Source organism: Aulostomus chinensis, chromosome 16, assembly GCF_037954235.1.
Source record: "Aulostomus chinensis isolate RoL2024-O1b breed Wild chromosome 16, RoL_Achi_v1.0, whole genome shotgun sequence".
Taxonomy (NCBI): domain Eukaryota; kingdom Metazoa; phylum Chordata; class Actinopteri; order Syngnathiformes; family Aulostomidae; genus Aulostomus; species Aulostomus chinensis.
Window position 1 is genome coordinate 18,906,248 of NC_141335.1, and position 25,252 is coordinate 18,931,499.

The 25,252-nt window shown below is 39.0% G+C and overlaps 1 protein-coding gene across 11 annotated transcripts in view; it reads right to left on the bottom strand.

The window, feature by feature from the left end:
* rims1a (regulating synaptic membrane exocytosis 1a) overlaps positions 1-25,252 on the bottom strand; it is a 103,417-nt gene that overhangs the window by 15,586 nt on the left and 62,579 nt on the right. For 2 of the 11 annotated variants that reach the window (XM_086181343.1, XM_086181340.1), the window contains exons 7-25: positions 23,876-23,916; positions 22,810-22,923; positions 22,612-22,711; positions 22,305-22,428; positions 18,952-18,998; positions 17,944-18,059; positions 17,720-17,850; positions 16,799-16,970; positions 14,538-14,691; positions 14,109-14,165; positions 10,783-10,945; positions 9,344-9,448; positions 8,800-8,859; positions 7,445-7,516; positions 6,351-6,458; positions 5,902-5,991; positions 3,646-3,729; positions 1,599-1,658; positions 1,157-1,222 (exon numbers count right to left, since the gene is read on the bottom strand). In XM_086181343.1, coding sequence (XP_086037469.1) covers positions 1,157-1,222; positions 1,599-1,658; positions 3,646-3,729; positions 5,902-5,991; positions 6,351-6,458; positions 7,445-7,516; positions 8,800-8,859; positions 9,344-9,448; positions 10,783-10,945; positions 14,109-14,165; positions 14,538-14,691; positions 16,799-16,970; positions 17,720-17,850; positions 17,944-18,059; positions 18,952-18,998; positions 22,305-22,428; positions 22,612-22,711; positions 22,810-22,923; positions 23,876-23,916 — 1,864 coding nt within the window. The remainder of the gene's footprint in view (positions 1-1,156; positions 1,223-1,598; positions 1,659-3,645; positions 3,730-5,901; positions 5,992-6,350; positions 6,459-7,444; positions 7,517-8,799; positions 8,860-9,343; positions 9,449-10,782; positions 10,946-14,108; positions 14,166-14,537; positions 14,692-16,798; positions 16,971-17,719; positions 17,851-17,943; positions 18,060-18,951; positions 18,999-22,304; positions 22,429-22,611; positions 22,712-22,809; positions 22,924-23,875; positions 23,917-25,252) is intronic. The other 9 variants (XM_086181342.1, XM_086181341.1, XM_086181345.1 and 6 more) reach the window with 9 other exon arrangements.

Below are 25,252 nucleotides of genomic sequence, written 5' to 3' on the forward strand. Positions count from 1 at the left end.
GGAGAGATAGTGAAGTCACGTCTTGCTCCTCTCTTCTACAACCCACAGCACATGACTGAGCATTGGTCTGTGACTGGGAAAGTTAAAGGGGAGGATTCAAGAGTGCTTCCCTTACCAAGAGGCCGTAATGGGGCCTTCTTTTCTCTGGACCCCCTTAAGGAAGTGGGCTTGATTCTGGTGCACACACGCATGCACCCACACCCACAGACACACACACACACAGACACACACACACACACACACACAGACACACACACACACACACACACAGACACACACACACACACACACACACACACACACACACACACACACAAAGTGCCATACCAACCGAAACCCCATGATACAGCGCACAAGCAGCAGCATGCAGAAAAGAATGAGAAGAAGCATGGTGGGAAATGGAGAAGGGATAAAATGCAAGAGAAAACAAGTAAATAATAGAGTCCAAACAATATTATATGAGACAATGAGTCTGGCTTGCAAGAAGGATTAACCATAATCTGGCAAAAATAAACCCCTGACTAGCATGAATAATTTTGGAACTATTTTAAATTAATCAACTGAAGTCACCTGAAAAAGGTAGCACCAGGCCAACCCGGCTTCTGATATCACTTAGTTGCTCAAGAGACAATAATGTAGTACAACAATAGCTAAAGTAGTAGAAGGGAACCGCAGCGAAAGAATTCAAAATTTAATTGTTTCTTAAACTAGGGAGGGACACCCACACTTTCTAGACCCAGATGATGAATCCCACCGACGCTGGTGATCTCCTCAACATCTTAAGCTTGGAATTTTTGTAACTACAAAAGTAAAAATGATTGAAAAAAAGTACATTTGCAAGTAAACCATATCCTAAAAGGGAAATTGTTTATATATTCATATTCTTTGCATATCCTTAGAACTATTCACCTGACAGACTGCCTTATTGAAGGACAGCGTGGCATTTTACGAAGTTTGTGATTGTTTCATGAAACCCACATGTTTCACGAACCCATTTCCAATCTACACCAACTTTCAGTTAAATTTCAATAAATGTTCACTTATAAAGTCAATTTCTTCCAAACTGTTCAGTAACATAAAGAAACTGAACTGTAGTGTATGGATGACCTCATACACTACAGTTTGACATGTGCTGAGCTTGCAGTACATGCCTTACCTGCCATTGTCAGAGAGCTTCCTGCCAAGAGTCTGACATTCAGGTGTTTCCAGGGTCCGAGGCTGCCTGGAGAATGGTGGATGAGCAGAGAACCATGCAGAATAGAAAAAAAAGATGGATGGATGAGAGGATGGAAGAGAGCATGATGGAGGATACATCATTTAGATTCTCAACCTGTCTGGGGGCTGTCATTGGCCTCATAAGTTTATGATGTGGAAAACAGGATATTGGAAACATGCTGTGATGGATGTTATGATGGTGATATGAATAAGGGGTGCCACAGACTCATGCCTCATCTTTTACAGTGCCTGTGTGTATGGGTGCATGTGTGCATGTGTGCATGTGTGCGTGCATGTGTGTGTGTGTGTGTGTGTGAGAGAGAGAGAGAGAGAGAGGGAGACAGAGAGAGAGAAAGAGAGAGAGAAAACGCAAGTGTGTGTACCTCGTCTTTGTACTGAGGTGAATTAAAGTCTCTTGAGTAGGAAGTAGCATCCATATTCTCCTTTCATGGACATGAAGATGAAAAAAATGATACATGAACCACCAGCACCACACACACACACACACACACACACACACACACACACACACACACACACACACACAAACATGAATACACACAACCACACTTATGATATACTGACATATTTTATGGACATTGAGACTTCTAAACCATTGCTGAGTAATAAATCTTGAAAAAAAAGACACTTCTCAAAGACTGAGAGGAAAAGGTCAAGTACATAGAAGCTGCAAATGGAATTCCCAGAACAAATAGTACAATTGGTGAAACGCAGAGGAAGTAAATGTGATGGGCTTTCACTCCAAAAGCAGTACAGTCTACCACAAATTCAAAGAGAGCACAAACCAAAGCTAAATACTGGGAAGAAAAACAACACGACAAAATTACAGCAACAATAACCACAACCAGCTACAAAAACTATTGCTATGTCTGTTGTCAAAGTGACAACAACAGAAAGCACCAACTATCACCACATAGAGAACCTGGGATGAAGGTAAGCAATAGAAAGTTAAATTGCAAAAGAATAGCTAGTGATTTTATCCTGTATTTGTTCAAATTAAGTGAAATTACACAGTTAGAACTGCATTTCAATGAAGCACAGTTGAGCAAAAAACTTAGCTTAGATCTGCATAAACACAGGGAACAGGGAAAAAGGGGATAAACAGGTTCTCTTGACAGTGAAAACATTTCCCTACAAGCACCTTTTAAACTTTCTCATGAGCATATAAAATCCCGTTTTTAATTATCTGGACAGTAAACTTAAACTGACCGTTAGTTTTACAGGAAGTTTAAAAAGGACCTTTGCCCAATTTAATCCAAAGGGGCAACTGGCTATCATCAAATTATGCCCATTAAAATACAACTTTTACATGATTACAGGGTCAGATTGTTATCATAATTCTCCAACAACATGATGGAAAGGAGAAATTAATGTCTGTTTGGACTTCACCTGTATCCTGCCACGTTGCAGGTGGTGTAATACACTCACGAAGGGAAAAGTCTCACTTTGAAAACACACAAGGTTTGTGTCTGGCAGCAAAATATAACACAACACCGTGCATAGCTTTCATGGCCTTATTTAGATTCAGACACACAGAAGTTGTGCCTAGTTGTGCTACAAATGGATGCTAACATCCTGATAATACACTGCTCCTTGCCACCATTAAGTGACTACCGCCGGTCAAGGAAGAGAACAATCTTTAGCACTTTCTTCAAAAAAACAAACAAAAAAAAAATTTGTAAAACAATCTGAGCACATACTGTAAGTGTGAAAAAGTGCTCTGCATACTGAAGCGATTTGAAACATAGGTATTACCCACACGCAACAGAAAACTTAGGGGAAAAAAATCCCCTTTAAGTGCATTTCTTGACTAACTGCCGTGACGTGGCGTTTTAGTTTTATCCTCCCGGTTCCTCTGTTTATGCTAAAATGAGCTAAGCATCTCGTGGTTGTAGCTTCATATTCAACAGAAAAATATGTGCGGCGTAAATCTTCTTATCGAGAGACCACAAATATTTCCAAAAAAGGCCCAACTATGCTATTAAAGGTATTTAATTTTTTTTTCTCCTTTGAGATAAAACTAGTGATGGTTGTTTTATGTGATACAAGATAAAGTCACTTTAAAAAAATATATCAGAAATGAATATTTGCAACACAAACTTGCTACCAGTGGATCACAACACTCAAAACCTCAATCAAAACTGGGCAGAGATTGGTGACAGCTGTTATAGGTAGAGCTTGACAACAGCCAGCAGCGATCAGACCCAAGTGAACCAAGGGGATTGTAGTCAGGTGTGAGAGATTGTGTACTTTCTGATTCACTAACAAAAGGCTTTGATCTGCAAAAGCTGATCAGCTTTTGTTAAATTTTTTCAACTGATAATTTTAAGGTTTGGTTCCCAGTGGCGTCAGATTTTAAGGCATACGTCAAGCTCTAAGAGGAGGAGGATGTGGGTCCACAAAGGGTACCTGTCATCTTCAGGGGAAGCATGTTGGATAAGAATCCTAGGACTCGCAGGACGTCTCCGGGGCAGGGAATGGGACAAAGATTTTCTATGTGTACATAGGAAAAAAATTACTTAATTGAAAAAAAATAAACCCTGGTGGATAATTTAATATGCATTAAGGGGTAATAGCCACATATGGGCTATATGGTAAAACAATAAAACAATTTATCTGATTAGATAGAAAAAAAATTGTTAGTCAGGCCCTGTTTGCTGACAATGGCAGCTTTTTAAAATCAGCCTTGAGTACTGAGTAATTGTGCATTGATGCAGCTGGGAATTTGGAAAGTTTCTTTTTGGGACTGTCCCGCTTCCAAGAGTGTTAACATGATGAAAACAAACAGGCAACATGATCACCCTCCGGTTATGTTTTATTTTGGCTGTCAGAATATAGACAAGTGACAAACAACCTCGTTATCGCCGCCCATATAAACCAACACAGAGGACGAATGAAGCTCAGGAGTTAACAGATTGATTTCTGACAAATTACAGTATTGACAGTTGGTTCTAACATGAAGTAGGAAGCCAGAAGGTGACCGCTCTTCAAGCTAACCCAAAAATAACTAAAGAACAAAGACAAATGTACAAAACTAAATTGAGTATTGTGATATATCACAAAGACCTGAGCCAATTAGACAAATATTTTTTAAAAAAAAAGGATAACTTATTTGTGTGCAAAGCAAGTAGAGCTACAATTTTTATCTTTTACCAGAAATACTGACATATCAAGTGGTTTCAAACCTACTTCCCAGAGCATTAAAAAAAAACCTCCCACTCTCCTAGTGGGATATGCCTAGTTCAACAGGCGTTTGGTGGGATGGGACTTTCCCACTCCCCAGTAGCTCCTGAATGCACTGAGAAATAATACTGATACCAAGAAAGGCAAACAGAATACACTGTATTTCCTAAATTACCAAACCAGCAAGCTAGTGCAAAATCAGAAACACATGCCTTTCCATGCACAGAAAAAAGCTAATTGTGCCCAGGATGGCTGCAAATTAAATATAAAGAAGGATGAAGTTGATTCCTGTAAAAACAAATCATTTGTTGACTCATCCTTAAACTGGGGATGTGTGCTAATTTTGCATAAATTGAAAGTGATTTCTGGGATTTTTATGCGCCTCCCACATCTCTAAAATGATGCACTGCGGCCATACTTTCCTCCCTATCCACTTCTACTGTGAAAGAGGCAGCTGTAATGCTCATTTCTCTATCACAATTTGATGCATTTGGTCTGCTAATACTCGGATAATCTGTAAAGGGCACAGGATTAATTATTTATCCACATTCATTAGCAGAGGGCTAATCTGAAGTAGCTAGTTCATAGCTACATGATTTTACCAGAATCATATATATAAACTGTATGTGGAAACAAATAGCACACTGACTTCTGTTACACACAGCAGAGGCTTTACAGTCACTCAATATTTACTTCCTTTTAGCTCTCCATCTACTCCTGAGTGATTTATTTCACCATATAAAAAGTAATCTCGTCAGTGTGAAATTCCGTCTGTTTTCTCAGGAATTCAATAATTACCCTCAAAGAGACAAGGAGACAGTAACACAATATTTCATGGCCAAGTCTTTCAACAATAAAGAATATGTTCAGCGGTATCAAGGTTCATTGATTAGAGATAATGATTGAGAGCAAGAGAGTAGCACAAGCACCAGTAATCTCTTTGGATCAAACTGCACAGCTGGATGCACAACTCAGTCTCACTAAGCAGACCACGGTGATATTCGGTAAGGTTGTCATATGACACGCATGAGTGGTTAAAGGGTCAACTCTGCTGAGGACCGGGTGCATGAGGATAAACCGGACAAATCAGTAGTGTTGGTTGGAGAAATGTTTCATTTCTAATTACAGAAATTGGAACATTTGGTAAGGTGTATAACAAGAGGTGCACCGATTCTGTTGTCAGGTGGCAACAGTAACCCCAATTTGATAGGTCACTGAAGGTATAATTCAAATCATTGTAAAAAGAACGCAAATTACTTCAGCTTTTCTAAAATTGAACAAAGCAGTTGCTTGAGAAATCGTTGCACCTTCAAACACAATTTGAGGATTGTGTTAAAACTCTTGGGTGAAAAAGCTAATAGGCAGAGCAGATGGGTGTACAGCAAGGGTCTGGGTGGTGTGAGGGAGAGAAGCTGAGACTTCTACTGGTTAAGCGCCATTCAAAAGGAGATGATAAACTACAGCAGCAATAGAGGCAGGTACCTTTCCGACTTTGATGAGGGGGCATGATTGTCTGGAGTCAGACAGTTGGTGCTAGCACTCCTAACCCTGTCCAGAGAAGGTTGTAGATCACTAGAGGCATCACAGCACAACATGCCATCCAATGGTAGAGGAATGGAAGAGGGGGATAGAAAGAGGGGATGGGGAAGAGGACAGAAACAAACACAAAGAGAAAAACAATGGACAAACAGAAAAAAATATTTTAAAAGAAAGTCTGGTTAGATTCCCCAAATCATAAGGCTAATCTCAGAATTAAACCATGGCTGGCTGCCTGGCCACGGGATGGAAGTCCGTTATAATGTCATGGAGGACAGCAGGAATGACGATGGGCTCTTAATGATGGAATGCTCTCTGCACTTTTATGCCTCCAAACCTTGACAATTTCTAAACATGTTTAACCATGTATAACAATCTGTGTGCAGGCGTCTTACCTAACCTCTGTGAATGTTAGAGCGCGCTGTGCGATGGAGCTGCGTGGTGCCATGACCATGTGCGATCCCATGACAGAACTTATCTTTCGACATGCAGGCAGCGTGGAACTAGTCACAAAATAACATTTTCAAACAGAGCATGCACTCGCGAATGAAACAAAACAAAACAAAGGAGGTGAAGCTGAACTTAGAAGGACGCTGCTGCTGCTGAAAAATATATAACAAGGAAGAAAGTCTAATATGGGTAATTAGCAGATTTTGCCGCAACAGAAAAACAAAGTTACTCTACATCGAAAACATAACAAAACACGGTGACACCACAAAAGATGTCAGTATGCTTTAAACAAGTTAGGATGAGCAAACCCTGGAAGTGTGTGCCAATATCAGCATTTTTCATTTCTCAACATGACAATGAAATATATTGACAGAGAATCTTTGGAAAGAATATTAAGTGTGTTGCTGTTAACAAAGTAGAGTGCTGCAGCCAGGTAATCGCTATGACAGCAAGCTTTTCCCCTGCGACTGAGCATGGCCATAGAGTTTTGAAGAAAGAAGAGCTATTCTGGATGCCTGTAAGGAGAAGCATCATTCCTTTTAAATCCATTGACCATTGTAGGGGCCTAAAATTGAAAGCACCTCTGCAACATGGGTGGGATTAAAACTTCCTGAAAAATCAAGATTTCAATGAATAATCCAGTTGTTTCATAAGGAAAGTCAAAGATACAACCACTGAAAATAGTGAATTTATTATAAGAACTTCAGGGGCGCACTTCATGAAAACTAGAAAGAAGCATCCTATCACCTAGCTGAAAAGCTAGCTAGGCATGCTAACATCACAGGTATGGTGATGTACATTAAAGTAAGCAAAAAGTAAAAGGTTGTTCAAAACTAACCATCATTAACTCAACAACATACACTACACTGCGAATGATTATAATGATGAGACAACATCTTTGTTCCTGAGGAACACTAAGGATATTTTTAATTGAAAATGTGAAACGGGAAAACCAAAAGGGGAAAATAATAGTGGACTTCTATTTTAAGTAGGTATAAGCCATGTATTTGTTTGAAGCATACTGAACCCTTGAACTTACCTGTTTTTGTGGATACCATTGAATAAAAGTGGCATCTTGGGTGGAAGTGTTTTATTGTGTGTAGTTGATCTCCTGAGTTTAGCATGCATGCAGCAGACAGGGGTAGGAAAATTGGAGGAACGGGTGGAAGAGGAGAAAAAAAGAAGAGTGTGGGAGCGTTTGGACAACAAACATAAAGTTTCTACAGGGCAAAAGAAGTGGCAACTTATTCAGTGATTTTTACGCAGGGGGATGTTACTTGTAGATATGTTATGAAAGAGGCTTGTTGCATACCATCTATCGAGCTCTACCTTGAAGACCTGAGGCAATGCTTCCATGCATCACCTTTAAAGACCTGATGTTACACCTATATCATTTTAGATGTTGTTTATGGATTTAAAAGAAATGTTTAATGGATATTAGGACAGAAGCAAGTCATTTTACATGGAAGCCAAAGATCTAAGATATGTTTTTATTTTCTAGACACGCAGGCAAAAAACAGTTTTAGTGTATGCTGTTTTTCAGAAAGCCTTCAAGTTTTCTGTCTTTATTTACAAAAATACCATCGATTCTTGCAGACATTTTCAGCTCTACGTGGGTAAAGATGAGTACTATACTAGGTAAGTTCCATGTTTAGGGCCTATCGGTTATTTTTTCAAAACAGCTGCATTTTCATTAAATGCGTTTCTTAACTTTATAATCCTTGCAAAAAAAATCACAGGCTAAGCCAGTAGGTCTTTAAAGCACTGGCTTTCATTTTACTGACACAACGAACACTTCCTCTTATGCACGTACTAAAATAATTTAACAGTGTTTTTTAGAGTTACTTACCTTTTTGGCTGTGTGCATGGATGTTGCTACACTTTCTATTTTTAAATGACAAAGTACACACACAGTCCAGAGTATAACTGCTTCCCACGACTGCTATTAACTAAGCATGGTCCTGTAGTGTCCTCTTGTGGATCTCAGGCAGCAGTACAACTCAGCAACCAAAGGACTTCCTCTCATCTGTTGGCTGCTTTTTTCCCCTGAAACATCTGCCTTTTTAAGCATCTTATATTATCCTGTATGTGAATATATCTGCTTTAGTGATAACCCTAACTGCTGACAATTTATTTCAACCCAAATTATGACTGGAACTGAATTGCTATTTTAGTTGAACTTTCTAGTTTTACTTTTACTTAAGTTTATTTTACCATTTTGTCCTTTTTAGGGTTGCATTCTCTCAGCCCCATCAATATATAGCTATAGATATAGATATAGTACTATATAAGTACTAATGGAAATGCCCTGCACACATGGTTACAACTCATCCAGAAATTAAATCCAAATCCAGAACCACAATGTAAACAATATGTCATGACTTGCCAGTTTACCTGGTGTGGAGGCACTCAGCACTTTTGCCTCTCATTGATTGGTGGATCATGATGACCTCACTGTGGTTACCATGGGGATGGATGACACATGAGGAAATCGACAAGTCAAAAAAAATACAACAACAGAGGAAGAAGAGAGTAAATAGGAAAGAGAGAGAGAGAGACACACACACACATTCATACAGATGTGCAACAGATTTTGTAGCCACAGCCTTCCTCTGAACGCGAGTAAATAGTTAGTTTAAACAACATGACAATCAGGTGCTTGCAACTGCACCAGAGTCTAATCATGGTCCAAAGAAGACAATTGGGAAAAGCAGGAAGTTAGTGAAAGAAACTGCAGAAAAAAACAAAAATGAGAAATATTCAAAAAGATGACAAAGAAAAATGCTTTACCAACACTAATTACAGGCGATCAAACATTCAAATCTGTTATCTCTAAGCATAGAAATGAGCCGTCAGTGTCACATACAAACAAACAAAAACGACCACACACACACACACACACACACACACACACACACACACACACACAAACACACACCTGTCATCCAGGTACTCCTCATCCTTGTGGTGACCTCTGGCAGAGTCGTAGTAACGGGTCGGAGAACGAGAACGACGACTGTGAGGAAGCTCATCATCCAGACTCCTGAGACAGAAAGAAAGAAAGAAAGAAAGAAAGAAAGAAAGAAAGAAAGAAAGAAAGAAAGAAAGAAAGAAAGAAAGAAACAATTGCAGCAGACTTTTGGCGGGGCTCATTTTGGCTCGACCTGTAAAAGCAGAGCTGGCAGCACTGCATGTTCTACTTTAGACAGACATTTCATTAGTAGATGGACTCAGTTTGCCGGCGTCCAGCAAACTTTCTCATTCTTCTCTCTCCATCATGTTGCTTTTACCTTTCACTAATATTAGGCCGACGTCTTGCCACCAGGCTGATACGGTTATTGTAACCAGACAATGGCTCTACAGCAATGTTTGCAGCTCTACTGTACTTTGAGTAAAATGCTAGCATGCCAAGAAAGAAGCTATCCCGATGTTGGTTGCTAATTTTCAATAAACAAAGCACAGCTGATTAGAGTATCATTCTTTCAGCAGCAAATGTTGGACATACAAAAGCTTTGGCCTGAAGATGGCACTAATTCAAAGGTTACAGGATCAAAGTTTTTAGAAGCAGTCGGCATGACAATTAAGCCAAAGTTGTTGTTTGTACAATAGCCAAAGAAATTTGAATGCATCCACTGGATACAATAGATATCTGAGCCAAAATATCATGGAAACATCATGGGAAAATAATCTATTTTTATTAAATGTCAAGATGCATTTAGAATTTTTAAATGGTTGGTTTCCACTAAAAAAAAAAAAAAAAAGTCTCACTTTCAGTCACCATGGAGGAATAGCAACTACTAGCTTAATGTTACAGGTGAATTGTCAAAGAAAATGGTTACGCCAAACACTAGGAATTTTGACAACTAACTGTTTGGCTGACAAAACTGTGTAACTTACTAATTCTAGTAAAAGGATGAACAACTTTTTCAAAGCAAATTTAAGTCATTCATTTGGAAAAAAGGGGAATTTCATTTGATCACATGAATGAGTTATCTATATTCTAGAGGTGTGTGTGAAAAGAACTAAAACTAAACACAACCACAGTTTGTACCATCATCTGACTGTCTTTACAAAAGTGACAATACAACACTGACTGTTAAATTTCAGTCAGGAAACAAAGTTGCTCACCAACAGACATTGCAGCTGTGCAACTGATGTCATAATAATTCTGCATGCTCTCCTCTTATACAACCATGTCAGTGAGCCTGGGGTCAAAAGATGCCTTTCCACCGTGTGATTTCTGGCTATCACCATCAAGCTGACCAAAAAATGATCAAAGGTACATTTTACCACCAATTGCTGTAAAACAGAAGCTTTAAAGTATTTGGGTAAAGTGTTTCAAAGAAACCTAGTTTCATCCTACGACTCGGCTCTCACCTCTGGGCAGGAACGTTAGGTGGCCGTGACCGGATGCGTCCCTGCTCCTCGCGGTGTGGGGAGACTGAGCGGGAACGTATGTGATGAGCGGGCGTCCTCTGCTGTTCAGGCACCTCCAGGGTCGATGTGGGCTCCCTCTGCCTCTCCCTACCACGCCCATCTGCTGCCAGGTGGAAATGGAGGTGTACATGAACACACACACACACACACACACAAGGAAATGGGAATTAGTGCATGATTGTCAACATACCAGACAAAGAACTTCCAATGTTCAATCTTACAGTACCTTACATGAAATAAATCAAAGAATATCATATTTAATAGGGATAGACAGGAAGGCTTGTCCAGGGCAAGGCAAAGAGACATATACTTGCCTGCCAGACAAGTTAAAAGTGGCAACGAAAAAACATGTGCCAAAAATTACGCAGCTATACTGTTAAAAGAGTAAATCAATGATTTGATTTTTAAAAAATATATACACTTCCAGCAACTGAGACAGCCTTGACTGACGAATCCACCAAAGTATTCCACAAAGTAGGACACGCTCACAGTTCAAACATTTGAAGAACTGTAATGTTCCATGAGGTCCAAGGAAAGCACCAAGAAAAACAACAACTATACTTCTCCATATGAATCACAGAGATAACTGGAGCGCTGGAGAGTTGCGTATGATCAGTTGAGGAAGGTGTACTGTTCTGTATGATTTGCCAGAACTCTATATTAACTGCAGGATGTCTTTCTAAGAATTCCTACATGAAATAAACAATTTGAAGTTTTTCCCACATTAAGCAGAGCAAGAATCATCCATGTGTCTAATGCAGCTTGTTAGCTCCAGGGCATCATACTGCAAGCTTAATAGATCAGGGCTTTTCATGTTCTGGATCTCAAAGTTGGCTCTCAGTGAGTCATCTTGGACATCAACTATTGCACAAAGGCATTTGGTGCAATAGGGCTCTTCATATCTAGAGATATTTTAGTGGAGGCTGCATGTTCAGAATCATCAAAACATAAAAAAAAACTTCGGACACACCATTACTGGGCTGACATTCAAAAAACATAAATTAATAAAAATAATTTTGTCACTATCTTTTTACCAGTTATTTTGTAAATTAATATAAATGTGGGGTTTTTTATAAGATTGATAATTTTACAGTTTTTTTTTTAAATACTGTCATTTTTTTGTTGCCAATTCTATTGGAATTTAATATTCATATTCTTATCTGAAAAATTTCAAATCACAATTTGCTGGGATATTCAAAGTCTTGATTTCTTTTCAAGGAAAACGCCATCAGTAAATTAGCTAGAAGTTAGTAAAATGAAAAGGAATTTGAATATGAGACCGAAATCATGAAGAAAAAAGATCTTAAATTACAGAATAATATATCTCTAAATGAAAAGAAATATATATTTTTTCAAAGTATCAAAATTATGAATTGACATTCAAAGGAATGTGTCAGATTCCTGGTGTAAATGCTGGGGAAAGGCAGCAGTCTGCATTTAAATATCCTCATTTTGTTCAGGACCACAATGAAGATACTCAAGGACCCTTAGGGGTCCCAGGAACCCACTCCTATTATTGCTGTTCACGTGACACCTCACTACATCAGCTGGCTACACATCATGTAAATGTGTCAACAGTATGTTCTATATTTCCTTCAAATGGAACTCCACTTCCACATAACACCACATACCGTATACACGTACAATATACAACTGTAGTAACAATCCGCCAAATATGTCAGAACACCAGCAGGAATTAATTACTCTTAACAAAAAGTACTTACAAATATGTAAGCAGGAAAGATGAAACTACTACAAGACAATGCTCTGTCCCTTGGATACAGACTAATAATAGAACTGCAGATGGCTATTTTTCATTACTGTGTCCTGTATTTTAAAATTTTGAAAAAAGTTATCTTTCTTTGTTGGTGCAGCAGAACAATCTCTGAAGATAAAATTACAAATAGAGAGACTGATCAGCCTTGAAGGCATCTGTGCAACCTTGTCAGGCTTTGTTGTGATCCCAAGGTCCCCGGCTTCATTTCCAAGAGAGCAGCACCTCAAAGCTCACGCTGGGCCATTAGTTTTTTGTTGTTTTTTTTTTCTTTGTAAAGTGCAACCAAGGTTTTCCTTCTCATTTATTCCCACCATGCACAGGGATTAAAACAAAAAGTTGATTCAAGCGATGTGGCAAGTTTTCCCATCCTCTCTGTCTCTTGTTAACATGTGCTTAGAACACAGAGACACTAAAGCTAGAGTTTGACTGATATATCTTTTAAATCATTTTAAAAGATCTTCACTTTTCTTTCAGAATCAATAACTTTTTTTTTTTAAATGAAACTTCAGTTTCTTGGAGCAGCCTATGTATATACACCAGTCCAACCCTAATAGACATTGACACCAGATGCACACATAGACAAACTCAAAAAGCAAAAAGCTTAGTGTTTTGACAGTGCATGGCAGGACTGTATCTTCTCCATTGCAAATGACTATTAAATAAATATGTCAAAGGCAATGATTTGCCTTTAAAGTGTTCAAGACTTTAAAGGCAACTCATTTCTGACCTAGCAGAGGCCAATAAATGCCTGAGTACAGCATGGAGCCTGGATGGTTCCCAGCCCATGCTAACATGCAATCTGTGTTTCCCATGCGATCATTTATTTGTGGTGACACTTTTTGTTTTTATATTCAAGACTGTTTTTCTTCTCTTTTTTGCAGAAAAACATACGATCAGTACTCTAGTTGAGTGCTGCCACGAAGGCATATTTTTGTAGACTAACCGGGATGTTATCGTCACTTTGGGCTCCCTCGATTAAAGCCACAAATGCGGAAGTTTAGTGGAACAAAATGTCAGAATATCTTAAACTAGTGTAAAACACAGACCTTATTTTAACCATTAACTGAAAACCCATTCAAAAAGTTATAAATCCCACGAATTTTGAGACAAGCGAACCAAACATTCAATTAAGTTAAATAATTTCTGGGTTTTATGTTTTATGACTCATTACTGCATCATTCTAAAACAAGTTCAGAACAAATCTGTAACGAAAAATTAATTATCATGAAAAAATGTATAATTTCAGAATAATTTAGCTTAATTTTACTTTTAAAAGCAAAATATTCCTATCTTTCATTTAATTTATCAGTAATATAACCTTAACTTAAAGCTATCTGGTTGTAATGTACAGAACACATTTTGGAATTAAAAGCAGTCCATACAACAAACTGAAGATGTTAAAAAAATCACCACAAATAAAAATAAAAATAAAAAATAAACAAGCTGTTAGAAACGCTACATATAATACTAGAAAACAGTCCCCACCCACCTTTAGACACTACTGCTGTACCCTCATCAAATTCAGGCTCTGTTACACGCTGAGAACCTACATAGTCATAGACACACACACATAGATGCATATACACACACACACACACACACACACACGCAAACACGGATAAAGTCCGCACACACACATTCCAGTACATATGCAGTATTAGGGAATGGAAGTGGAAGCAGACTTTTACATTGACAAACGTTACAGTATATAAAAGCTCACCACTAGTAAACCACATGCAACCTCGCTCACAGTGACATTCACACTCACACAGGATATAAGACTATATATATACACACATATATATATATATATATATATATATATATATATATATATATATATATATATATATGTATATATATATATAGTGTACGTGTGTGTTTATTCAAGTGCATTCACATACACACACAAACTTACGCTGCAGCTTCCTGCCTGGGATGTCTGTGTGTGTGTGTCGACGGGGCAGGAATGGGGAGGGTCGGGGGAGTGGTATGGATGAGACATCATGGGTTTGGAGTGGATACCAATGAGGTTTGTCGTCCAGTAAGGCCGTCTCCAGCTCAATAAGGATCTGTTAAAATCAGAAATAGTACCATAGCTGTTGAAGCTGTTTTACATCAAGGTATATATTCACTACTAAATAAGTTGTTTTGTGGTGTGCTGCTACTGCATATGAAGAAACTCCTGTAAACCTGGGTTTGCTATGCGGTCCCACCAGCATGGCAAGTATCATATTTTCTCAGGAAATAAAATCAGATAGTGCATAGTGACTCAAATATGCCTTCTACTTTTATTTTTTACTGTGATTTTTCAAATATAAATTTTTAAATAAAATATTTATTTAAAAAATTCAATATTTATATGTTATGATATGACAAAGAATCTATATGGAATGTCAGCAAACAGCTGCATATCCATCCATTATCTGCCGCTTATCCTGTTAAGGGTCACGGGGGGGCTGGAGCCTATCCCAGCAGCCTTTGGGCCGGAGGTGGGGTTCATCCTGGACAGGTCACCAGTCCATCGCAGGGCCAACACATATGGACAGACAACCATTCACACTCACAGTCACACCTACGGTCAATTTAGAGTATCAATCAGCCTCGTCCTCAATTGGATGTCTTTGGACTGTGGGAGGAAGCTGGATTACCAGAGAGAACCCACACAGGAACAGGGAGAACATGGAGACTCCACACAGAAAGATCCCGTGCCTGAGCTCGAACCCAGAACCTTCTTACTGTGAGGCGACAGTGCTAACCACTGCACCACTGTGCCACCTCAGCTACATACAGTAGCATCTAGAGTAAAAATGGAGCCACATTGGCATGAATTAGAAGTCACATTTACATCTACGGGTGAATAATAATCCATTAATCTTCTTTCTGCCTTATTTTATAAGTCAGAGGGTCCAAGACCCAGCTCTTAGTGATTATGTAGCACTAACTGCGTTGTGTGATGTTGTATGTTTGTTAAAAAAAAAGGGAGGGGGGGCGACACTTCTTCTGCCACTAGATGGCAGTACCTGTGACCAAATCACAACTGAAGCACTTTTGCGCTTCCTATGGGTTTTTCCCTAAGTATGAATTCTTGCTTGTGTTGTACGTGGCTTTGGACAAAAGCGTCTGCTAAATGAAATTGTAGAATTGTAGAATTTAGAATTTGTTTCTTGCAATCTTTGTCGACCTTATTTGAAATGCACAAAGCTGATTATTCAGAGCACTTACTTCCTTCTTGTCCATATATGACCCAATACTCTAGTAACTAAATATAAGAAGCTGATTTATCATTTTTCTCATCATTTTATGTTTAGAATTACTTATCCCTAAGATAATGATTATACATAGGAGTTGTTTTTTTTAAAATTTAAGGCAACTTTAAAAAAACAAAACAATATATCTATATGTGAAGCTTGAGATCAAGTACATAAAATATTCCTATTGCTAAAGCTGACCTACAAATGGCAACACAGAATAATATGTAGGCTGAGTTGGCTGTCTTGACCTTTTCATGTTTTCTGTGTCATAAAGCTGTGCAGAATAGCTTCATGAAGATCCAGGCAGTGTGGAGGCTCATTATAGTAAGTAAATGCAACATTTCAATGATGCTCCAGAGCAAATGATATTTTCAGATAGCATTTGAATATCTGGTGATTGTAGGTTAGCCAACAAGCTTGGGATGCAAAGGGGGTTCACCACCGCGGCTGAGCGGCGGTCTCAAAAACAGGTTATGAGGACAATAAAAGTGGAAAAGCAAAAATGAAGGAATAAACTACAAAAATAAAGTCGAAATATGCGTACATTTTTCTCTCTTGGCTTTTTTTTTTTTCTTTATTTTACAGGAATACCAAACACAATCTTTCCAGGGAAGTGTATCTTGAGGTGATCCATCCACAGCTCACCTCCAGCACACTGATGTTGTCATCTGAATGTTATTTTATCCACAACAGTGTGCTGCAGCTACAGAGACAGAGCAAAACATGTACTCTGAAAGCCTTGTCCAACAACTGGGGTAATCTGCACTACAATACGGAATAAATCAACATGTCATTATGACACTGGATTAATTTGGATGATCACAATAGGTTGTCCAAGCCTTCGTTTTTGGTACAGTTTTCAACAATTGCCAGCCAGTCAGTAAAATGTAGCTCAACTTTGAGTCACGCAGGGAAACTTTGGTACCTCTCCCATAAAGATGCTGTCCTCCTCTGGTGACCTGGGCTGGTCCCACACTGTCAGCTCTAACATGTGGTTACGGAAATCCCTGCGATGGATGTGAGTGTAGACAAAAGTTTGATTCCACTTGGGCTCACAGGTCTTCTTTGCTGTTTTTGTCCTGCGTTTGCTCTTGTCACTGTTCAAAGAAGCATATGAACATTTTAAAACCTTTTAATCGTGTTGTTCCGAGATTGGACCAAAGAAGTGAACTTGGTTTCTGGGTCTGAAAAGGAAAGCAAGTACAGAAAAAGCCAAGTGTGAACCTGCATTCCTTCTGATGGCCACAGAGGTGCTGCAGGGATTTCTGGTAGCAAAAAGAAAATGGGATCGCTTCAAAGTATATGTAAAAAAAACCCTGCTCCTGACTTCCTTTATTACCCCTTTAAACCTTTTCAAACAATTCTATTCATTTGATTCCTGATTTCAAGTCTTGAAGTTCATTGAGTCAGTTATGGTCCAGTTTAGAGAAAATCAGCAATAAAGCAGCAGATGGTTTAAGGCACAGCTGCCTCTCTCCAGCTCCACTCCTCATTATAATATTTTCATCTCTGATAATCAAAATTTCCAAAATGCCAAACTTAAAGCTTCAAATTAGAAATCTAAAAACCAGTGAGTGTTGTCAATGTTGCTTATATACAAAAAAAAGTACTGCGCTAAGCACCAAACCTGATGGGAGAGACTTAAAGGCAGTCAGGAGGAGCTTTAAGAAGGTGCAGTACTTCAAAGAGCCACTAGAGTTGACTCAGTCCCTAATGAACTTAGGTGAGTGTGTTATCTTTTTTTTTAATTCAATGTCAATGTCAATCGACCAGCTTTTGAGTAATCAAGGTCTTCAAAAAGTCTAAATACGTATTTTTATAATGATGTCAGAAGAGGCTGCAGTACCTGCGGTCAGGAAGGAAGTACATTTTGACGTATGGGCTCCTGGGTCGCCCATCAGGTCGGAGAGGAAGATCTACAGCCTGCAGTACATTGACAATCAGCTGGTGTCCCACTTTGTCAAACCACAGCTTCACCTGGGTGGGAAAACATTCACAAACACATGATGTGAAGTCTTCATCATAATAAATCATCAACTAAGCCCACGCATAGTGCACAAGCACACTCACAGAGAGCTGTCCAGGCATTAACTGTGGGGCATCTTGGAGCATCCCAGGACTGGAGGGAGATAGAAGATTTAAAGATGGTCTCTCCATCTTCTGGGACTCAAATGAACTGGAACCTGCTATGAAGGAAAAGGCAAAAAACACAGAAAAATTGGATTTAAAATTTCAAGAACATCTTTTCTTCTATTTCACAGGTAAAAGGAAAGGAAGGAAGAAAAGAAGGATATTCTAAACAGTGTAACATTCTACATAGTGTAAGTTCTACAAGTTACAGGGCGCCCATGACATTTTGAGGATAGAGTTTCACACAATCAGTCAAATGACCTCTTATCTCAGGAACACCAATCAAAGTTCAGGCACATAAAGTTAGCCAGTGCAAAGGATGTGTTAAACATGCAAGCGAGTGAAAGATGCAGATGAAAGACTGGAGTAAGTGTGTTTGTATAGTCAATCGGAATGCACTTATAATTTTGACCAACTTTTCAGAAATTTGGCAAAGGGCAATGTATTCTGGGCGGCGTGGTGGTGCAGTGATTAGCACTGTCACCTCACAGCAAGAAGGGTCCAGGTTCGAGCCCCAGCTTGAGCACGGGATCTTTCTGTGTGGAGTTTGCATGTTCTCCCTGTGCCTGTGTGGGTTCTCTCCGGGTACTCAGGCTTCCTCACACCGTCCAAAAACATGCAATTGGGGACGAGGCTGATTGATACTCTAAATTGACTGTAGGTGTGGCTGTGAGTGTGAGTGGTTGTCTGTCTATATTTGTTGGCCCTGCGATGGACTGGCGACCTGTCCAGGGTGAACCCTGCCTCTCGCCCATAACTGCTGGGATAGGCTCCAGCCCCCCCACGACCCTTGATAGGAAGAAGCGGAAGAAAATGGATGGAAATTGACTGTGAGTGTGAATGGTTGTCTATCTATATGTGTTGGCCCTGTGATGGACTGGAGACCGTTAAAGCAGCAAGGCAGACACTATTACAAACACATACCAGCATCACACAGAAGACACCTACTAGATTCTAATGGAGGGTGGGACGTGTCGGGGATTCTTGGGATATCACTGGAAAAGAAGCATCAGGAAAGACACATTAGTCACTGACATCTGCTGAGTTGTTTTTTTTTTAATTTACAAATATTTTTGATGCACAGCCATTCATACATGCACATTGATGTAATAGTTATTAATTCAAGTGTAGAGTAGTATTATTTCTGGTTATTTTGATGTTGAGACTCAAAAATTCACGGGGAAGCAACGTGAAAATGTGAGTTAAGAAGCTTGTTTCATGAATTCAGTGTTTCCAATATTTTCAGACATTTCTGATCATTTCAGTCATGATTGGAAATGTGCACCAATAGCCTCCAGGTCAATTATATCCACGCCACAGTAATGAAACAGGAAACACCAGAATCAATTGAACTAGCTTCAGGTGTCAGAAAAAGCATGGTAATGCGTGGAACACGTATCAGTATAACTTCTTTTTTGAAATGAAAACACTGAGCTCCACCACTGGGATATTCACTTTATTAACAATATTTCTGATCTGAACGGACAATATCAATATATTTTGTTTGATTACAAAAACATATTTATGAATTGAGTCCAGGTCCAGGTTTCTTTGGCAAGTTACCATATATAATCATTATATTTGGCTGAAATTTTTGTCTTTTTTTTTTTGTGTCGTTTTCAGCTTCAATTTAGAAGTTAAACTGATAAGTGTTTTGTGGACCCTCTGTCACCTTGGAACCCATTCCAAAACAAAAAAAAGAGAAAAAGAAATAGAAAAGAAGGAAGTAAATAAATGTGCATATGAATCCCGGCATCCAAAATTTCAAAATGAGGGATTAGGAGCTTAAAAAAGGAAGCACTAAAAAGATCTTTTCAATTGATACTGTGAAAGCTAAATTTCTCTTTGGGATCTTCAGAGCTAAAAAACAAACAAACAAACAAACAAACCAACAAGACAGCAAAGAAAATTAATCCCAGGTGCTCCAAAAACAGTTTAAAACATTTGCAAAAGCAAAGCTACATCATGAACATTTCCCATTTTGCATCCCTTCAAGTTGAATGTCTATTTAACTCCATTGGAAATGAAATTGCATTTATTTTCTAAAACCCAATATTTGGTCTCAACTGGCATCCCTTAACAACTTCAGTTCATTTAGGGATGCAAAATGGCACCAGCAAAATGAAAAAAGCTGCCAAAGGCATGAGAGGATTAAGAGGTCCTAATAAAATGGGCAGATTTACTTACTGATATTTTCTATACACCCTTCGTGAGTGTTTGGAGAGAAATTAATACATTCAACTTTTTTTCCGTTACAAAGAAAATGAGGCTCAATTTTAACTTGCAAATAAAATCAGGAAACTGTGAATTTTTTATATGAAATTTGCTCTATTTATCATTGTCAAAAAAATTGTTAATAATTTTCAAGGCACAACCTGTACTTTTGTTTCTGAAGCTTCTATGTGAGTCTTCTTGAACTAAAAGGAGTCTCCTATAAACACCATTTATGTGAGACGGCTGTCTGCTCCAACACAGGATTCTGCAGGTACAAAATGTTATGTTCTAGGTTTGATTGACAACTTTGAAGGCTAAATCTGAAGTCTTCACATCTGACCCTGGAACGCCACCGTGCTGTGTACTGAATAGTATGATGTGATGTTGTATTACTGATGTGGAATTTAGAGTGGAGAGTGCTCAACGGTATCATTAAGCGTTATCAAAGTTGAAAAGAAAAGCGAAGCAGCTAAAAATTTAGAAATGTTACATTTAACTAAAAGCAAACAAAATTCAGCACAGTGTTGAGTGGGGATGTTCATAGTTTAACCATAAAACTTTTGATCAATTTATAATCATACTAATAATCAGTTAAACAATGAAGCAAGGTACCATGTCTACATTCCTGAGACATCTGAGTTTGTATTCTCATGTATTCTCTGCTGCTCACCAGACTACAGACGCAGGCCTGGCCTGTTTATTTTAAACTGAAGTCTGAAAAATGTGGGATTTTTGGCATGTTTTTAACTGTGAATTAGCTTAGTACCCAGGAATTAAATGAGTTTTTTTCATTACTACTTTAGTTTATACATTGGAGAAACTTACCACTATTTGCTATACATATTGTACACTTCTAGTTTGTGCTGTTTTTTTCAATTTGGGGGGGAGGGGGGGGGGTGCTTTGGTTGCTCGACATTTAAAGCATACATTTACTTGTCTCTAACAAGGGTCAGGTTAAAAATTCAAAATGAAATTCCCATTTCCAATCCCAAATGTTTAAAATAATAAATTCCCCATGGCAGTTCTTATTTTTTTTTCTCACAATAATTACGGGTCATAAACTTTTTCCAAGTCATGCTAACTGCAAGAGCGCTGCTTGTATGATGTTGCTATCGGGTCTGTCTTTCAGTGGGCTCTGTCAAGGTCCCCTTGGCTTCAATGAAGTCTGAGCCAGCAAGCTAGTAACAACATTCTCACTGAAAATGGCACATTTTGATGAAGATTTGGATCATAAAATAACACTGGTCTCTTTGATGATACTGTTAAGTAGCAGAAGTAGTAGAACATGGTCCAACCCTTGACATTGTTTTGCAAGGGTATTGTTGTTGCATCCTGATTTGTCAAAGTGGAAAAAAAAAAAAAAAAAAACCTCCACAGGTGACACTCAAACGTCCTATTGCGAATATGCCTGATAAAATTCTACATTTGTCAGTGTGTTTAAAGGACAGGAAACACAGAAAGAGAGCAGTAAAAAAAACACAAAAGAAACCCAGAAAATGAATTTGTAGTGGGCAGTGTTGATGTTGGGGTACGTCACTGAATGGTGATCACTGAGTAAGACGCCTCCATACAAAGAAAAGGAGAAGTGGTAGTGCAGAAATAAGTTGTGATGTTATGACATTAATTTTTTCATACATTTCTTTTTTTCTTACAAGGCATCATCAACCAAAAGGATCCCAAGCAGCCACTTGAGTTTTGTTGGAGATGATACCCAACTTTATTCAGTTAAGACCATTCAAAAAATAAACACGTGTATAACAGGGGACACACTGTATCAGAGAAAATGGAAATGTCCTGCTCTAAAACATGGCAACTCTTGGCAGCAGATACTGGATGACTGTTTTTAATATTTTGGGTTCAGTCACTCAGTTGCAGTCAGAATACAAATTAATGTCCCTCTCTCTTTTTCTTATTGGAGGTCAGTCAACTATGAGTCAGAGCCTCCGTCCCAACTCCGTCTGGGTTAAATTCATTGCATCAGTAGAGTGGTTCAAAAGGTTGCCTGTTTCAGAAAATCAGTTTAGAGCTGGATAATAACAATGGCCATGGCGAGTGTACTGCATTGCATTTTTTTTTTCTTGACTTACCCTATAGGCCTGGATACCACCAGCTCCACTTGAGGCTCGGCTTGGGACTCCAGTATGATGTTGTACACTTCCTTCATGGTTGCTCCTGGTAACAGCTTCCCATTCCACTGCAAAACTTCATCCCCTAAAATCAAACATGCATACTGTATAGAGATGCTATCTTGATTGATTGTGTCTTCACAGTACAAAAAAAAACAACCCCATATTTAATTGAGTTGCAATTCATGGATAAAAAAAAAAATTAAGAAAATTATAATTTTTCTAGTCTTTTTGAGGACTTAAAAAATTGTGAGAGGGTTTATTTTACCTGCTCTCAAATGTCCCACCACATCAGCCAGGCTACCCTTCTTGACTTTGGTGATGAAGGCACCTAATCTCCCCGACTCTGTTACTCTGCCTCCTACCACCTATGAAAAAAAGAAAAAAAAGAAAAGTTCTTCAAGTATAAAAGTGGCGTGCATGATTGAAATGACTGTAAAGTATTCTGGGGGTGTTTTTTTTTTACCTTTAACCCGAGCAGAGCCCCAGCTTCTTTAGGCATCGTGGCGGTCCTCTTGCTGAGAGTGATACGTCCGATCAGATGGTCTCCCTCCTTTGATGGCTGCCAGGTTACAGGATGCTGTAACAGGATGCAGGAAATCCACACTCACAAAAGCACATGTGAACTATGACCTAAAATTAATGTCACAGCAATTTCTAATATTCCTTCATTCTTCTGTGTGAAAATGTTTTCACTGCAGTAAGTCTATGAAGGTTAAAGCTACACATTATTGTTTGAAAGCCGTTTGTTGAAAAGTTGATCAATCAGAAATCCGCTGCACTTAAATTTTGATGATAGATAGATAGATAGATAGATAGATAGATAGATAGATAGATAGACAGATAGATAGATAGACAGACAGATAGATAGATAGATAGATAGATAGATAGATAGATAGATAGATAGATAGATAGATAGATAGATAGATAGATAGATAGATAGATAGATAGATAGATAGATAGATAGATAGATAGATAGAGAGTTATAGATATACATTATGCATTTGGATGTGCTATGATGTCATGATTGTTTCATGACAAGGCTCCAAGGCTCCGATTATAAAACAGGAACTAACATGTCCAAAAACTGAATCATAAAACTGTTTTAACTTCTACTATGAAAGTTGCCTACTTGACTACAGCCTTGATACTGCACGTGTCCATGTTTGATTGGTGGTATTTTAAATACTGACATATTGTTGACATTTTGCTTCCTCAGTCTGATGAATGGTACATATCGCTCCATTATTCTTCGCTAGTTCCCAGTGTAAGCACAGCACAACTTTCTGTGTAGTCTCATGCAAGTATTTTAGAGCAGCGAAACAGAACATACTTCCAGTATGGAGCATTGCTCAGAGATAACTGAGCTAAATGGGAGGTATCAGTCAGGCCCTTTTAGCCAGTACTGGAGGCTTTCCTGCAACCAGTATCAGTATCGGAGCAACTCTTCTTAACACCATTATACAATTTCTCCCTGCTGATTTGAAAACTTGCAGGCTGCCGATGAAAATGTTTATGAACCAGAAACTTACATGCCATACAGTGGGGTCATGAGGATAGCACTCCCAGTCACCTACAAGAGAAAAGAGACTGCCTCAGACACTGTGGGTGTAGAGGGGATGGCCTCCTTCATATACCCTTCACACACACACACACACACACACACACACACACACACACACACACACACACACACACACACACACACGCACAGTGACTGTATACACAGGCCACCAGCCCAAACCTCCCGTACACAAGTCTGCTAAACTTCAGGGTTTCTTCACAGAGTAATTATTTACAGTAGCGAGGGTTAGGTTTATCAAGTATTCCAGTCTGGGCTACAATTAGAAATGTATCACCCCAGCGGAAGGACTTGGCCTCAAAGTCCGCTGAGGAGGCAATGTCACTAGGACTGAAGGGCACTTGCCGCTGGGTACAGTACAGAAAGGAGGCTCATGAACATCGTTTACATCAGTTATTAGGCAGCTGGAATGGAAGCCAGGAAGTAAATAATTCTCTGTCAGGAGCTTTCTTGCTGATGTCCTGGCAGGATGACACCTAGATTATTTTTCTGTCCATTTTCTTTGTCGTGATCAGTCAGATTCACTCTAATGAATGTGCTGTCATAGAGCACTGTCCTCAAGTGAAGTATTTTTCAACTTGGATGTAGTTGTAAACCTAACCCTCAGCTAAGCTTGGCAAAGAGCAGGTACAGATACACTATACCCAATACATCGAGGACATCACATTCTTTCTGAAACGCCCTTAAACCTTTAGTCTACTATCATAAAAACATACAGTTAAGCCTTCAAAATGTAAGAAATCTGAATGATGATGTTTTTCATGATAAAATTGATACCAAAGTAATTGAGACACATTCTTTACTCTGAATTTTCTTATGGTTATGCTTAAAAGCTAAGAAAACTCTTTCAGGCTGGAGGAACATCTTCATAGAACGGTTACTTTGAATCATAACTTCAGTGTGTCCAGACAGTACCAGCTGGTAACCATTTTAGTTCTAGGGACCCGTTTTGAGAAACCTTTTGAGCTCCTTCCCCCAGGGTAGATACTGTCTCAGCACAACAGGAACCGTACGTGATGTGTTAGCTGATTGGCCAAAGACAACCACATGTAGCACAGGTAACCATCCATCCATCCATTTTCTACCGCTTATCCTGTTAAGGGTCGCGGGGGGGGGGGGGGGGGCTGGAGCCTATCCCAGCAGGATCGACGTGAGGCGGGGTTCCCCCTGGATGGATCGCCAGTCCATCACAGGGTCAACACATATAGACAAACAACCATTCACACTCACAGCCACACCCACGGCCAGTTTAGAGTATCCAATTAGCCTAGTCCCCATTTGCATGTCTTCGGAATGTGGGAAGAAGCCGGAGTACCCAGCGAGAACC